We start from the raw sequence: 16,253 nt of genomic DNA, 5'->3' as shown, positions 1-16,253 counted from the left end.
AAAACATTTAAATGAAAGCAGTGGTGGGTAAAGTAAACATTTTACTCAAGTAAAAGTAAAAAGTAGCCGTCCAAGAAATTACTCAATTAAGAGAAAACAGTATTTAGTAAAATGTCTACTCACGTACTGAGTAAATGATCAAATTAGCAATCATTTAATATTTAAAAATGACGTCATCAAATGGACCATAATATAAAGTTAAGTGGAAATTTTGACAATAATTCATAAAAGTAAGAAAAAATCAGACAAGCTTTCAAACTTTATATAATTGTGACTAATTTTCTTATTTCCCTGTATAACTGGGGGTTTTTAATGATTTTTGTACTTTTTGTTTGTTCATCTGTTGATGCTCATCTGAAGCATTCTGCTTCTCTCCTGTCTCTAGACAGTTTTTGATTTTTTCCACCCCATCTCAAGTTTTTAAGTCCTGATTCTTTTGTCTTTTACATAGACTATTGATAATGGACAGATTTTTTTTTCTCTTAAAAACAGAGATCTTTATATCTTCTCTGCTACTATAGTATTTGCATAAGTACTATGAAGTTGTTTCTGGTTTTACACTTCTGTGGTTATTTACATTTTTAATCGACTGAAATATTTACCGTCATAGTCCCTTTGTAATCCTGTAGTTTTATGTTTTCATTTTGAGCAAACAGTGATGTACATAAATGCAATGTCTTCTAATGAGACAGTTTTTTGTTATGAGTACCAGGTTTATTATAATGGTAAATCAATAAATCAGCTGTTTAGTAACAAGACAAGGCATGGGATCTATTTAACTAGTGAAGTAACGAACTGATTCAAATTTTTCTGAAAATGTTAAAAGTTTTAAAATAATAACATAATTTTAAAATAATCTTAATATGTGAGATTATTTCCCAATCTTACACATTGGGAAATTGTTATTTTGATTAAATTGCAGAAATAAGTTAAAATTTCTGGGATTTATATACTTAATAATAATGATATTTAGGATTATTTGACATGTTTCAAGATATTCCATCTTAAGCTATGCTATTTAAATTATAAAACTAATTTTTACGTAGATTTGATAATAAAACAATGCACATTTGACCTTAACGCTGCAGTAAGTAACTTTAACAAAAATACTTTTTTTATATATTTGTTAAAACTGTCATCATGTTGTGACAGTATAACATGAGGTAGATATGCTGCTGGAGTTTATGTTCATAACTTGATGAGTTGATGTCAGTATGTGAATGTTTGTATGTGTGTGACCAGTTTTCACCTCTTTTGAAACTAATCATGCAAGAACAGATGACTTTCTCAACCTTAACTCTGAAAAGTCCTTTGAGAACCCAAGATGTTGAGAAATACCAAAACCAGTTTTGCCGCCTCATTCTAACTTGCAGATGGAAATTAAGATACAGAGATTAAAAAAGATGGTTTGTTCATCTCTTTCTGCACTTCTGCTTCTATAAAACATTCTGAGGAAATTAGTAGGAGGCTGTAATAGTGCTTCTATACATGGTGATGAAATGCACATTTGTGCTTGACTGCAATTCATGCATGAATGAAACGCGGTTCCATCGACCCTTTAGTGGCCCTGAACAAAGATAAGATACTAAACAGGTACAGTGGGAACGGAAAGTATTCAGACCTATTTAAGTTTTTCACTCTTTGTTTCATTGCAGCCATTTGCTAAAATCAAAAAAGTTAATATTATTTCTCGTGAATAATGAGAAATAATTCTTCATTATTTCTCATAAATAAGGACAAATAATTATTTCTCATTAATAATTAATAATGAGAATTAGGGCTGTTGTAAACGAATATTTTAGTAATCGAGTAATCTATCGATTATTCTTACGATTAATCGAGTAATCGGATAGAAAAAATTTATAAAATAAACTATTGGCAAATCTGCAATAACACCAGTTAGTCCAGATCAGTCCAATATCTCCTTTTTGAGCATCCCTAACAGTTAAATGTTTGTAGTTTAGAAAGTTTACTTGTAACAGTAGTTTGCTTTAACCTGAAGAAAAGTTATACTAAGATATTAAATTATATTCAAATAATAAAGTGGCAGGCTCACAAATATGCTTATAAAAATGTCTACACTCCAGCTTTTAGTTTATGTATTTATCTTCAGTGAGTAATACACATACACGTAAAAGAACTAAGTAAACAACTCATTTAATGCTAACATTTTATTGATAACGCAATTTTGAGGATGCTTTAATTAAAAGCATTATTTTTAACCATCACAGAAAAATCTAAATGCAGTGAAATGTTTTTTTATGTATTGGAAAACAGAATGTAATCTATATATTAGGAAAAAAATAAACTTACTCAAAATGTAAAGGTTTGAGTTTGTACAGAGTTCTGCAGCCTTAACTAGTCATGATAAAATGCAAAAATGTTGCTATTTTTATTAAAACGATGCTATTATTTATTCTTGATTGCTTAGGTATAAACAAATATAGAATTACTACAAAAAATATTAATCAAAAATTTCTAATTCATACATAACAGTAGCGAGAAGAAAAGACTGTAACTTTTCAGGATGGAAAGACACCAATAAATAAATGCTTTTCAGCTTATGCCTGTAATCTGTTGCTGCGTATTTTTATTAACAAACTTACATTAAGTCCTGCATAATTTCTCTCAGTTCCACCCTCACATACAATTTACACTACACCCGGTTAAGTAACCGCTATGTTTAGATGTAACGTTAGCAAAATAATGTGCCTCAATTTACATCTATAACATGGCAGATTATCACACAACGTAGTTAGCAAAGAGAACATAAACGTTACCTGTTGGCAACCGTGTACGAGTTGGATGCATGTAGCGGGTGTTTTCTCTTCAGATGCTGCAACATTGATGTCGTGCTGTTGTGGTACGCCAATTCTGCTTTGCAGTGGATGCATTGCGCTGTGTTGTCCTTTCTGTTTAGCCTAAAATGTTCCCAAACTTTTGACATTTTTTGTCGCTTTCGGGGTTCTCCTTCTGAGCATTCTCCGGTTCCCTCCATAGCTACAAACTTAGCACATGTGCTCCAGGCGCTAACGGAAGTGGTAGCGTTGTGCAACACAAAAACCCTCCGGCTAGACCAGTGTGCTGCGTATTTAACAGCATTGCTTATTACAATACAATAAATTTAGCGAAGCTTCGAGGCAGATAAATTTCCTCGAGGATTTTTTGTAATCGAGTTACTCGAGGTACTCGATGAATCGTTTCAGCCCTAATGAGAATAAGACATAGGCTATGCTGATATCATACGTCTTAGTTTTACTGTTTTACTGTTTCTTTACAGAAAAAAAGAAGTGTAGAAATTTTTTCACAAAAAAAACGCAACAAAAACTAAAATATCACGTGACCATGTGCAGTATTTCAGTTTTTCTTTTTTAATAAATTTGCAAAAATGTCTACATTTCTAGTTATTTCTGTCCTGATGGGATGCTGAGTGCAGATTCATGAGAAATAATCCAAACATTTTTTAATTTTAGCAAATCAGTAGCACAAGAAGCACACTGACAAACTGACTTCACTTCAGTCACATCATTTATTTTCATAAAGATAATAAAGACCTCAGCCTTTCTTAAAATCTATTTCTTAAATAGATTTTTTTTTGTCAAATGTGCTTAATGGTTTTTCTTCTTGGTCAAAACTTTGCAAAATTTTACTTTATTATGATAAAGTCAGGAAGTTGTTCCCTGAGAACAGAAATAAACATAAAACAGACTCAATGCTGAGCAAAGCTTTATTCTGAAGGGAAAATAAAGGCATAAAAAATAAAGTCCAGTAAATACATCATTATTGTGAATATATTATGAATCAATAAAATAAAATCTGATAGTAACTCTGCAATTTCAAGAAATGAATACATTTAATAGTCTGGGTTATTTTATACCAACAGCTTTTTAAAACCAAACAAATGTGTACATTTTAATTTAAGTAATTATTTAAGTACAGTAATTACTAATACAATAATAATTAAGTAATTATTTAATTATTTACAATTAAGGACATCAAATGTTAGAAAAGTATACATATAAAGTACAGCAGAAACGTTTTTTTTTAAATCATAGATTTCATTTATTTCTTTTTAATTCACATTTAATATTTCAGATTATGAAACCAACTTTAATATCACACAAACACAGCCTGAGGAAATATAAAATGCAGTTTTCATCATCATTTCTTGGTCAGTGAAATCAGTTAATTTCTAATAGCTTGGGTTAGATTCAAATGAAGCTAGACTGGACATGGACCCAGCTGACTAACAAATACTTAGATATTATTTTAAAAATAAACCTCATGTTCCTGTAAAGCTAAAGTTCATGTAATGAATCATGGGAGCCCCACCTACTGTTTACCCCTTGCCTTTTTTTGCCAGGCTGTTGATTATCATCATAACACCACCCAGTAATATTTCCAGTATTATTACTACAGTTTACACATTTTATCCTACCATTCACTTCATCACAACGAAATATGCGTTGCAGACCAATTGTTCCCCCCAGGTTCTTCAGAGCATCCTGTAGATCCTCTGGAGGTATAATGGTATTTCTAGGCTTGAATACTTTAGAAAACACAAACACTAGGTTAAACTCTACGTAGTCTGTTAAGAGTTTCAGAATATTACCCTTATTGTCTCTGTTTGTACATCTCTTAGCACATGGAGAAGCATAGACATAAATAAGCAACAGGTCTTGTCCTATATTGTGATTGTTGAGCCAAGTACGCAAGTTCTGAAGAGTACGATACTCTGCATGCACAGCTGTGCCTTTATTAAATGACCTCGTATTCTGACGGTACGCGTCCGCCCAAGTTCTAGCCTGGCTGCTTATAGTCCACTGATCACGTCCATCCGGACACTGAGCCACAACATCAGGCCATCTTAAAACTGTGGCTGCCAGTATATTTGTTCCATTGTAAACGTCACAACCTACGATGGTGTCCTTTACATTATTGGCATCATCAGTGACTTGGCTGATATCATACTGATTAGTTTCACTGTTGAACGGGATTCTCGCAACCACACTGAACATGGGGGTTTTCCTGTTAAAAGAAATAACAGAAAAAATTACTGAACACAGTTCAAAAACAGACAATCAAATGATATGGAAACCTGATTAGTGTGCAAAATATCAGACATAGGACAGAAAGATGTGAGGAATAAATTCACTACTTGACCAAGCTTGGTATTTGTATCTTACCTATAGTGTATTTTACAGTGTCGATCTGTACAAACACCCAGGGAGGCGTCTATTGGGGCGCATCATGAGCGGACTTGTGCGCCCAAGTAGGTCCAGAAGGCCTACATGCCCTTAATAATTCTAAGTTAAGGGCAATTGACTTAGAAATTTAGAAACAATAGATTTTCCTCATGAAAATTGTCCCAAATGCAGAAAACTGTGTGCAGTGTTTTGAAAAATGTGTGTTTTAAAACTGCAATTTCAGAGTAAAGCAGGAATTATGCTTGTGGCAGAATTGCTTCAGGGGCTTTGTGCATGTTGTGGTCGTTGTGACTCAAGTACCAGTATGTGTGTAAACAATCGGAAGTACTGTAATAAATTTCACTGTAAATGTAAAAAGAATAAATTAAAGATCAAAAAAATGTTATAAACAGTCCATGTAGATCGATGTTTGGTCCAGTCCAATGCCAAACCAGACAAATAAATTACAGTTTAACAGTTGATGTTTAAGTATCAATGGGAATTGATTATCTATTGAGTTTTATTATTTTTCATACACAGATTGCTTTAGTAATTAATCAGAATGAAAAGCAGAAACACATAAAAACTAAAAGTATTGACACTGATTCTATGCTACAGCCTACTATGCTTAATAACTTAATTAAGAATTAAAAATTATCATAAAAAGTAAGTTTTGTTATTTCTGTAATTTCCTATTTAAAATGTAAACTACACATTAAATGTCCCCTCTTTTCTTGCAGCTCCAAAGTATTCGGTTGTTTGTATATTAAAAATCAAGCATGCTGTAACTTACATAGAATTATTGAACTCGTATGTTGGTCTGTAGCTGAGGAAGAACACAGACATGTTTTAGAAACATTTTTAATTGCACCCAGTGAAACATAAGAGATCAGTCTACATCCAGTTTCCCTACAGAAAACAAAGAAGTTAAACTTACAGATTCAAGACTTGTGAAACTAGATTTTTTAGTTGGGTCTCGTCCACTGCAGGCGGGAAACTGTTTGCAGCAAGCAGCAACACAGTCAGTGAAAGCACCATGATGGACAGGAGACCCATCTGAAAACAGTTCAGTTCATTTTCAGTTCAGTATTTTTACTAGACAAAAGTGAACATTTATGTTTACCTTTGATTTAAATGTCTTATTTTAACATTAAAGTTTAACATCACGTTCACTTAGTGGATTCACTGTACAGAGAGTTTAATGGGGGAAGAGGGCTGACAGTGTCTGAAGTTACCATTTTGCATCTCAAAACATTTGCAAAACTGCATTTCTCAAAGGCCAGTATCTTCCTAAAAATTCTTAGTTAATCTCTCAGAATTAAATATCTGTATCCATCAACATGTCAGTGGTTCAGAACAACAGGTCCTTGTTTCATTGTGTGATAAGACAATCAGACTGAAGAATCATGTTTCCAATGACAGTGTACTCTGGAGAGATGTTCTGTTACTAAAATTGTGATGACAAGTACGGTATTTAAAATTGTAATTACAGGAGATCAATGGCAAGAGATGGGGCAAGATTCACATTTACGCTTTTTCACATTATTATAATGGGATTATTTGGGTGGACTTTAATGTCAGCTTGAAAATATTTCAGTTGGTGAAATAAAAAAAAGTTTTAAAAAGCAGAAAAATCAAGAAAGTAAGAACAACTTTGTTTTTGAAACAACTTTCAAGGCATAGATCAAGAAACATTCATCTACAGCAATGCAAACAGGTTGCTAGGTTTTTTTGTTTTGTTTACATTTGTTGACGCCAAGAATGTTGCTACCAGTTTTTAAAGTCCATAGTTAGATGTGGCAGGTTTTTTTCCATAGCAGATAAAATTTTCATTTAAAATTTGTTTTTTGTATTTCTTATGTTAGCTGATTTTTGAAATGTGCTTCATCTGAAGATTTTAGTCTTGATAAAATAAATCCAAATCTGAAGAAAACGCTATAGAGACAGAATCTTCATCACATTACAAGTATCTAAACAATTAAAAATACACAAAACAACTAACTGCACTGCTTCATCAGGTACAGCAATGATAAATGTTACGTATCAAGGAAGTAATGCTAAGGTATTTTTTCTACATACAAAAATACTGTATCCCCTACAGTCGTCCATGGTATGACATAAAAATGAAAATCTTAATTCTAAAGTGAAATATCTTTAAAAACTAGGCTTTTGGGGGCTGTAGTGCAAATTTAACATTAAAATAATTTGTTAATTTGGGCAATTTTAGATATTCGGATGTCCAGTGAATTGGCTTTTATAGTGAAGTAAGACTTAAATAACATCTTAACAGAAATGTTCGTAACAAAAATCTTTACCTTCTTGTGTTGTAAAGACGCTTCTGATGTTTTCTCTTTGTGTCAGGAGTAAAGGTGTTGATAAAGTGAACATAATCAGAGGAAACAACGCTTTAAGGAAACGTCAGATGTGAGTGCACCAGTTTTACGAGTTTGTCTGCATTTCTTTCTCGGGAGATTGTGATAAACTCTTCTTCCTATCTTTTTAGCACACAGAAAGCCTGTTGGATTGTGTTGGCTAAATCGTAATCAAGATAGAATCAGTCTTCTGATAATAGATTTTTAAATAATAATTGGTTTGTTCAGAAGAAGAAAAACATAAATTAGATAGTGACAACAGGATAACCACCATAGTAGCATTTCAATTGCTCACCCAATGTCTGTAAGGAAATTACTCTGAAGATTTTAAAAAGTGTAAGCATTTGTTTTTCTTTGAAAGTGAAGAATCAATTTATCAGACCTAAGCCATCTTTTTATACCTTTCTTTACTGTTTAGATGACTATTGTTTTAAAATCTGTAACCTTTAAAGCTTTACAAAAATAGTTGTCTTTTTAAAATATTTGTTTAAAGTGCCAAAATGTTGTGACAGTAAAATATGAGACAGATCATCTAAGATTGAGCTCTTGCACCTCCTTCCAGCTCTACTATTGTCATCTGAAGAAAAGCACCGCTCCTGGTCAAAAACAACCTATCAGAGCCAGGAGGAGGGTCTTAGCACTGTCAATCAATCTTGTGTACTTGCTCCTCAATGTGGTAATGATGGAGAGAAAAATCTACCATTCCAGTAAAACTGTTTATCTGCCATTATCAGTAGCTATGATAATAGCCTGAGCATTCGGGTAAAATGGAGGGTGTTAGTGGCACGTACACAAGGGCAGTTGACAGTGCTAAGACCCTCCTCCTGGTTCCGATTGGTTGTTTTAAACAGAGCAGTGTATTTCTATAGATGACATAAAGCCCATAGAAGAAGGCAGAGGAGCTCCTTTTTTTCCACAGATTATCTTTCTTATATCGTACTGTCACAACATTGTGATAGTTTTGACAAATATGTTTGGGTTTTTTTTATAAGTAATTGAAGTTAAAAACTGCAGCTTTAATTATTTTTTTAACCATTTTCTGTTTTGGGTGGAACAATTGTTATTAAAAATATATTAGCAGTGTGTTTGTTGGGCAGGGAGGGACGTTTTCTCTCTTCCCCAGAGAGGAGCTGCCATGCGATAGGCATAACCGTAGATGTGTTAGAGCACCAACAGTGGAACGACAACCTGGCAAAAGTTTTAATACTTTTGGTGTAAAAGGGAACGAAAGTAAAAGGCAGAAAACTGATTTATGAATGCCTCCTGTAGCAATCAGTAGCACTACAGGAAGTATTTTTGTAAAGTTAATAAAGATCTTCGCTTTTTTAAAAATAGATGTAGTTTTTTTTTTGTCAAATGTGTTTGATGTTTTTTTCTTCTTGGTCAAAACTTTGCAAATTTTTACTTTGTTGTGATACAATGAGAAACTTGTTTCAAAAAGAACAAAAATAAATATAAAACAGTGTGAATGCTGAGCAAAGCTTTATTATGACAGAAGAAAAATTGAAGTCCATTAAGTACATCATTATTGTGAATATATTATGGATCAATAAAAATAAATTCTGATTATAACTCTGCAATCAAATCTCACAAAAATTTACATACAAAGCACTGTAGAAAAGTTTTTTTTCTCAGAAAATTCTTTTTTTTCTTTTTAATGCACATTTAATATTTCAGATCATAAATTAAACTTTAATATCACACAAAAACGACCTGAGGAAATATAAAATGCAGTTTTCATCAAAATTTCTTGGTCAGTGAAATCAGTTAATTTCTAATAGCTTGGGTTAGATTCAAATGAAGCTAGACTGGACATGGACCCAGCTGACTAACAAATACTTAGATATTATTTTAAAAATAAACCTCATGTTCCTGCAAAGCTAAAGTTCATGTAATGAATCATGGGAGCCCCATCTACTGATTACCCCCTGCCTTTTTAGGCTGGCGGTTGATTATCATCATAACACCACCCAGCAACATTTTCATTATCTTTACAGTTTACACATTTTATCCTACCATTCACTCTATCACAACGAAATATGCGGTCCAGACCGATTGTTCCCCCCAGGTTCTTCAGAGCATCCTGTAGAACGTCTGGAGATACAATGGCATTTCTAGGCTGGTGCACTATAGAAAACACAAACACTATGTTAAACTCTACATAGCCTGTCAAGGGACTCAGAATATTATAGGGACTGTCTCTGTTTGTACATGTTCTAGTACATGGAGAAGCATAGGCGTAAAAAAGCAACAGGTCTTGTCCCATATTTTGATTGTTGAGCCAAGTATCCAAGTTCTGCAGAATACGATACTCTGCATGCTCAGCTCTGCCTTCATTAAATGACATCGTATTCTGACAGTACGCGTCCGCCCAAGTTCTAGCCTGGCTTCTTATAGGCCACTGAACACGTCCATCCGGACACTGATACACAACATCAGGCCATCTTAAAACTGTGGCTGCCAGTATATTTGTTCCAGTGTAAACCTCACAACCTACGATGGTGTCCTTTACATTATTGGCATCATCAGTGACTTGGTTGATATCATACTGATTAGTATCACTGTTGAACGGGATTCTTGCAACCAGACTGAACATGGGGCGTTTCCTGTCAAAAGAAATAAGAAAAATTTACTGAACACAAAAATAGACAGTCAAATGAGATGGAAATCTGATTAGTGTGTAAAACATCAGATGTAACGATGTCAGGAATAAATTCACAAATTTACCAACTCTATTTTTTTAGTGTATTTTACTAAAACACACTGTAAATGTGAAAAAAAAGCAGATCAAAAAAATCTTTATGAACAATCTATGTACTGTAGATTGATATTTGGTCACAATAATCAATAAATCAATTAATGGCATGATAAATTCAAACAAACTCAATTACTTCCATTTCCGTGATTTATCGTTTATCTCTTTTTTTTTCTCTCTTCCTACCAAAAACTGGATGATAAAAGTCTTCAGTTTGGTGTCATCTAACCCTTTTTTTTTTTAGGACAATTTTGTTTCGAAAGACTCCATACTTCAGTTTTATTATTTTTCCACACAAACATTACTGTACTAATTATTTAACCAGAACAAAAACCTAAAACACATGAAAACAAAAATTTTGACGTTACTTCTACTCTGCAACTTATTATTTTTAATAACTCAATAAACAAAAAGCAAAAAATGTTATACTAATTAAAGACCTGTCAAAAGTAACTTAGGTTTTTTATTATTTGAAATAAAAATGACAGATTAAATGTCACTTCTTTTTGTGTAAGTTCCAAACTATTCTATTGTTTAGATGAACTCAAAAATCATGAATGTTGTAACTTGCGCACCTTTGATCTCCAACCTCATAGCTTGGTCTGTAGCTGAGGAAGAACACAGACATATTTTAGAAACATGATTAAATATATCCGGTTAAATACTGGAATCAATTGACAGCCAGTTTTACTACAAAAATAAAGAAGTTCAACTTACCGATTCAAGATTTGTGAAACTGCATATTGTAGTCGGCCCATGTTTACAGGTGGGAAATTGTTTGCATCAAGCAGCAACACAGTCAGTGAAAGCACCATCAAGAACAGGCAACCCATCTGAAAACAGTTCAGTGTTTTTACTAGACAAAAGTGAACATTTATCTGAAATAAATGTATTTGCTTCATGTACGCTTAGAATATCTATGGCTGATGTTAAATCTTATTTTGCATCCACTTACAGGACTCTCCAAACATTTGGTTTTGGTATTTTTCCAAGCTTGTGGGATCTAATTTATGCTAAATACTAACTCTGTCTGAAGTTAACAGTTTCTGCGTAACAGTATTTTACTTAAGATATTAAATCACTCACTGAAAAACATATCAAATACTAGGTCTCATAACTTTTGTTTTATTTGGAGATATATTTATTTGAAAATGTCAGAGTTTGAATAACTACCTAAAGTGTGAAAAAAGTTAAAAAAGACAACGCAAAGTTTTAAGGTTTTCAATCCATTTTAAATCATCTGTTTTTCACAGTTTCAATCACATATTAACACAATCTCAGCTCAGGTATGGCTATTTACGTTCTGTAATATGTAACGACTGTATATATCACCAGAGGTGGGCAGAGTACCCAAAAATTGTACTCAAGTAAAAGTAGCGCTACTTTCACATATTTTTAATCAACAAAAAGTAAAAAGTAGCCGTCCAAGAAATTACTCAAATAAGGGTACAAAAGTATTTGGTAAAAGTCTACTCAAGTACTGAGTAACTAATCAAAACATCAATAATTAAATATTTTAAAATTACATCATCAGACATACCAAAATATGAAGTTAAGTGGAAATTTGGTATTTCAAGGACAGTAATTCATATAAGTAACAAGACCTGCTCATGTTTGGAGGACCAAACGGAAAAACCTACCTTTGTTGTCTCAGGTGTTGATCTGTTAGAAGACAAAAAACACATAAAACACTTATTACTAATTTTACCTGTCATGAATGTTGAGAAGAAAGTAGAGATTCTAATAGTCAAAGTAAGTCTCTTACTTCTTTTTAAATACTTTTAGATATTTCATTTTGCAACAAAACAGGACCGAAGTCCAGCTTAGTCTGAAACCAAGCAGTGGTGATCTGTTAAAAATCTTCAAAAACAAATTTCTACCTGATGGTTCTGTCGGCTCTTTCCTTCCCTCTGTGTTTCCACTAAAGAAGCTGAAACTACAACTGCATTTATATAAGAAGGATGTTTTACCCTGAAGAGACATGTGACCTTGGAGTTGTACTGACCCAAGACATGAAGTAGTGGAGACACCTGCTGTTCAATACAGCTAGAGGGCAGCTTTGAAATCCTTAATCAGGTGTGTATTTGTCTTTACATCTGCAAAGTTTTTTGTTTCTGTTATTATACAGCCCTGGAGAGTCTAATAATAAAATGTAACACAAAAAAATAAATGGTCAAGTTTGAGGGATGAGTTCCTGCAGTCCCTTCACAACAGATTTATGTTTAAAAACAATCAAACATGAAAAATAAGTTATCCAAGTTGTTTTTAAAAATTTACTAATTTGTCTCACCATCTTTCCATTGCTTACTTTCAGCCAGAAACATTTTACTTTCTATAGCTTTTGCATTGATTTTAACAAACCACCCAGTAGTTTAAAATTATACAATTGTTCAGATATCTCTTGAATAAAATGCAGTAAAATACATTTGTAACAGATGGAAACGTACATTTCCTTAAGTCTTTCCTAATGTCATTACTGCTGTTGATGCAGGAGCTCAGAGGCTGAGCTAAATGAGCAAAGATGGCGGCAGAAACACCTGGGAAATTCTTCTGCTGCTTCCTGTAATGACTGGAAGACAATAAACTGATTTGTTTTGAGGTTCAGTCAAGTTAGAGAGATGCATCGTCTTTTCCTAGAGTTATGTAGTAACTAGTTGCATTTGAGTAACTTTTTTTAAAAAAATAGAACAAAAATACGCGTAGGGTATTTTTACTAAGCTGTACTTTTTATTTTTACTTGAGTAATTTCATTTTGAAGTATGGCAACTCTTGAGTACAATTTCTGGATTCTGTACCCACCGAATGAAAAGCAAACATGTTTCTGTTCAGTTTTTATTGAGCAAAAATGGCGACAGATGCTAACCGCAACGGCTGTTTGTAACCTAGCAACCAAAATCAACAGAAGGCCAGATATGACAAAAGAAAAAACAATGTCCTGTTAAATATTCTTCAAAATAAAAGACTTCCGCTCTCCAAAATAAATCATGCTTAGCACTTAAATTTCACTTCACCCTTTTGTAGTTATGTACAATAATGTTAAAATCAGGTTAAATATGTTAACCACATATAAGTGTAAGTCACAACAGAATGGAAAGTTCTTTCACTTAATTATTCACAGCTTGTTAAATGACAGGCATTGATAAATGGCTGAATAAACCTAAGGACACGGGTCCAAAGTGCTTTAAAGCGACGGAGCAGGTTGAATTTAGACGCAGTGTTAGGCATTAAAAAAACCCATATAAAATTAAATCCACCAAAGACCATTAAAAAAACATATAAAATTAAATCCACCAAAATCTTTATGGTTCCCATAAAGATTCCCATAAATAGATGTTTCCCCTTTCAGATTTAACTGTAATTATGCAGAACATATCTTGACTTTGGCTCTTATGCACTTCCTTCAGGTAATGATTCTTTTATAAACTGTGCCACACCTTGTTGATTGTAAATCAGGAATTCAGAAACAGGCTATTCTGTCAGTGATAAACTCGGTGCTGTGTCACGACTTCACTGTTGGCTGGAAATGTGCTGGACAATAGTGATCATGCAGTGGACTAAAAACAAATAATTGAAAATACCAAAGTTTTGGGGACATAAAAATGAGAGCATAATAATTTTTCAAAGGTTTCTCATCTTTAATGAAGTGTATCATGTAATGTGCTGATTTGTTGGTCTGTTTCTCTTCTAGATGAAGCCACCGGAGGAGCTAATGCTGCCACTAACTACGATTTTTCTACAATGTCTTCTCAAAAACTCAGCTTCACTTATGAAGGTGGTCTGAACCTTTCTCACGTTGTTTATGAAATCTATAGTACTTGATTCTATTAGAGCATGTCAACTAAAAACAAAAGAGTAAATTGTTACTAACAACGCAAAACAGCCAGAATGACAAGAATCAAATCTATACATTTTAAAATATCTTACATTACTTTTTCGCCTCCTTTCAATGAGTTCAATTTTCTTACAGTGCCTCAGATTAAAATTTTTGCCAAAGTTTGTCTTTAGCTGCCTTTTCACTCATTGTTTTGTCCAGTCCTACTATCTCTGATCCAATTTATATCTCCGGATATGAAGAGTTTGATTTTAAATTGTTGAAAATGTAATCAATTTGAACATTTTGGGAAGTATCAAAAAAAAGTAAGGCCTAAACATTTATAGATATTAGGAAAAATCCACTAAACACCAGAAAGAGAACTTGATAATAATTAAAAATGAGCTTATCTTCCATCTTTATGTCAATGTAGTTTGTATCATTGAATGATTTATAGGTTAGAGTTAGGTTACATAACAAGAGAGGGAGAAAAAACACATATGAATGAATGAATTGATAAACATATCTAAAATATAAATCCATATTTAACATGGGCAAATGTAAATAGAAACAAAACTCCTACATAAAATTAAATAAAACCTGTCTTTATCACAAAATAAATTATATGTAAATCTAAAAACCTCTGTGAAGAAATGTCACATTTATAGGTGATAAAACATACACAGAGGCTTGTTTGTTTTGAAAGTTTATGCGACATCAAAAATAAAATTAGTGACAGATATTTTTGTAATAATTTTAAAATTAATGTGATCAAGATTAGAGAAAAATCAAGTTAGAGTTTGATCATTTTAAAAATGCTTTAATCATTTTAAAAAACCTATGTTTAGGTATTTTATTCCTAAAATTTATTACTAATTTTAGGAATAAAATACCACCAAATATAAACAAGAACTTCAGGTAGATGAGGAGAAAATCACATTCATGAAACACTGAGTGAGAATGGAGACATTTTTGAAAGTAATTTAAATTAATATGGTTTTTTAGTCATTAACTATGATTGCACACAACTGAGAAAATAAAGCTAAAACTGAAATCATTTTGGTATTATCATTGTTCTTTTGGGTTTTTTTTACCCCTCTAGGGGGTCTTTTGTGGGATCTAGTGTCCCTTATATGACAGTAGGCTGACAGGAAATGGGGAAGACATGCGGCAAATGTCGTCGGGTCCGGGAGTCGAACCCGCGACGGCCGCGTCAAGGACTCAAGGCCTCCAAATATGGGCCGCGCTAACCCCTACGCCACCACGGCACGCCTGTCACTGTTATTCCATGACTGTGTTTATTGTGCCAAAGTACGTGAATATATATTGGTGTGGATTATTTCTTCTCCTGACTCATACCTTCCTAATGAGATCACTTTAACCTTTGTAACTTCTCTGTAAGACATTTTACACATAAAAAAACTCAGATTAGAATTAGATTAGATCGTAATTTTCTTAGAAAAACAAGGAGGTTTTTGTACGTGAAAAGTCAGAAGTTTGCAGGAAAAAATCAAATAAATTTTAGATTAATCTCAGTTTTCTCAAAAAACAAGGAAAGTTTGGAGTTTAAAAAGTTTTTAAAAAATCTCATTTTAGAAATTTTCTGAGTTTCAAAAATAAAAAATTTCAACTTTAGAAATGTAGAAGTTTCCTTGTTTTTTTGAGAAAATTTCTGATATTAATCTAAAAATGTCAAAAAGAAATTCTCAGTTTTTTTTAACTTTTGGAGCTCGGAAATGTTCTTGTTTGTTCTAAAAAAATTTCTGATATTATTCTCTAACTTTCAGAATTGTTTTGCATACATGTACTCCTTTTTTTTATATATATCTACGAGGGCCCTAAGACATCGTCATAGCAATGCTCTCATAGGAGGATTCAGAAAAACCCACAAATTAAAATATCTAAACTCACATTGAATCATATCATAAAACAAAAGTACAGCAGCTCAGGCCGAGCTAACAGCTAGTTTCAGTCAGGCCTTTTGGGCAGGCTGTAAACTCTGTTCAGGGGAGATTAAACTCTGTGTTCCTTGATCTTTGATACTGTCCAACATCACTGCAACATTTTACAGCCGGTCATAAAAGATGATTGGTGGGAAGGAGGGTGAGGGGAACTGCATATCGTCCATA

At 33.0% G+C, this 16,253-nt stretch overlaps 2 protein-coding genes across 2 annotated transcripts; both read right to left on the bottom strand.

Moving 5' to 3' along the window:
• Positions 1-3,723: 3,723 nt before the first annotated feature.
• On the bottom strand, positions 3,724-7,572 carry LOC111608598. Its single transcript, XM_023333555.1, has 4 exons — positions 7,502-7,572; positions 6,124-6,242; positions 5,980-6,012; positions 3,724-5,028 (listed from the first exon to the last, which is right to left on the bottom strand). Exons 2-4 carry the CDS (start codon positions 6,240-6,242, stop codon positions 4,299-4,301), a joined length of 882 nt encoding a protein of 293 aa, XP_023189323.1. The 5' UTR covers positions 7,502-7,572; the 3' UTR covers positions 3,724-4,298.
• A 1,451-nt stretch (positions 7,573-9,023) lies between these two features.
• LOC111608601 lies at positions 9,024-12,243 on the bottom strand. The gene is made up of 5 exons (XM_023333557.1): positions 12,194-12,243; positions 11,954-11,975; positions 11,031-11,146; positions 10,889-10,921; positions 9,024-10,164 (listed from the first exon to the last, which is right to left on the bottom strand). The coding sequence occupies exons 3-5, from the start codon at positions 11,144-11,146 to the stop codon at positions 9,495-9,497; spliced, it is 819 nt and encodes a 272-aa protein (XP_023189325.1). The 5' UTR covers positions 11,954-11,975; positions 12,194-12,243; the 3' UTR covers positions 9,024-9,494.
• Positions 12,244-16,253: the final 4,010 nt, after the last annotated feature.

This window comes from Xiphophorus maculatus, chromosome 5, assembly GCF_002775205.1.
Source record: "Xiphophorus maculatus strain JP 163 A chromosome 5, X_maculatus-5.0-male, whole genome shotgun sequence".
Classification (NCBI taxonomy): domain Eukaryota; kingdom Metazoa; phylum Chordata; class Actinopteri; order Cyprinodontiformes; family Poeciliidae; genus Xiphophorus; species Xiphophorus maculatus.
The sequence above is the reverse complement of the archived record's forward strand: the minus strand, read 5'-3'. Positions and strand labels throughout refer to the sequence as shown.

Coding starts and splice junctions, on each gene's coding strand:
- LOC111608598 (XM_023333555.1), bottom strand. CDS start 6,242: ATGGGTCTCCTGTCCATCATGGTGCTTTCACTGACTGTGTTGCTGCTT. Junction 6,013..6,123: donor GTTTCACAAGTCTTGAATCT/GTAAGTTTAACT, acceptor GTTCTTCCTCAG/CTACAGACCAACATACGAGT. Junction 5,029..5,979: donor TACGAGTTCAATAATTCTAT/GTAAGTTACAGC, acceptor TTCTTTTAACAG/GAAAACCCCCATGTTCAGTG.
- LOC111608601 (XM_023333557.1), bottom strand. CDS start 11,146: ATGGGTTGCCTGTTCTTGATGGTGCTTTCACTGACTGTGTTGCTGCTT. Junction 10,922..11,030: donor GTTTCACAAATCTTGAATCG/GTAAGTTGAACT, acceptor GTTCTTCCTCAG/CTACAGACCAAGCTATGAGG. Junction 10,165..10,888: donor TATGAGGTTGGAGATCAAAG/GTGCGCAAGTTA, acceptor TTCTTTTGACAG/GAAACGCCCCATGTTCAGTC.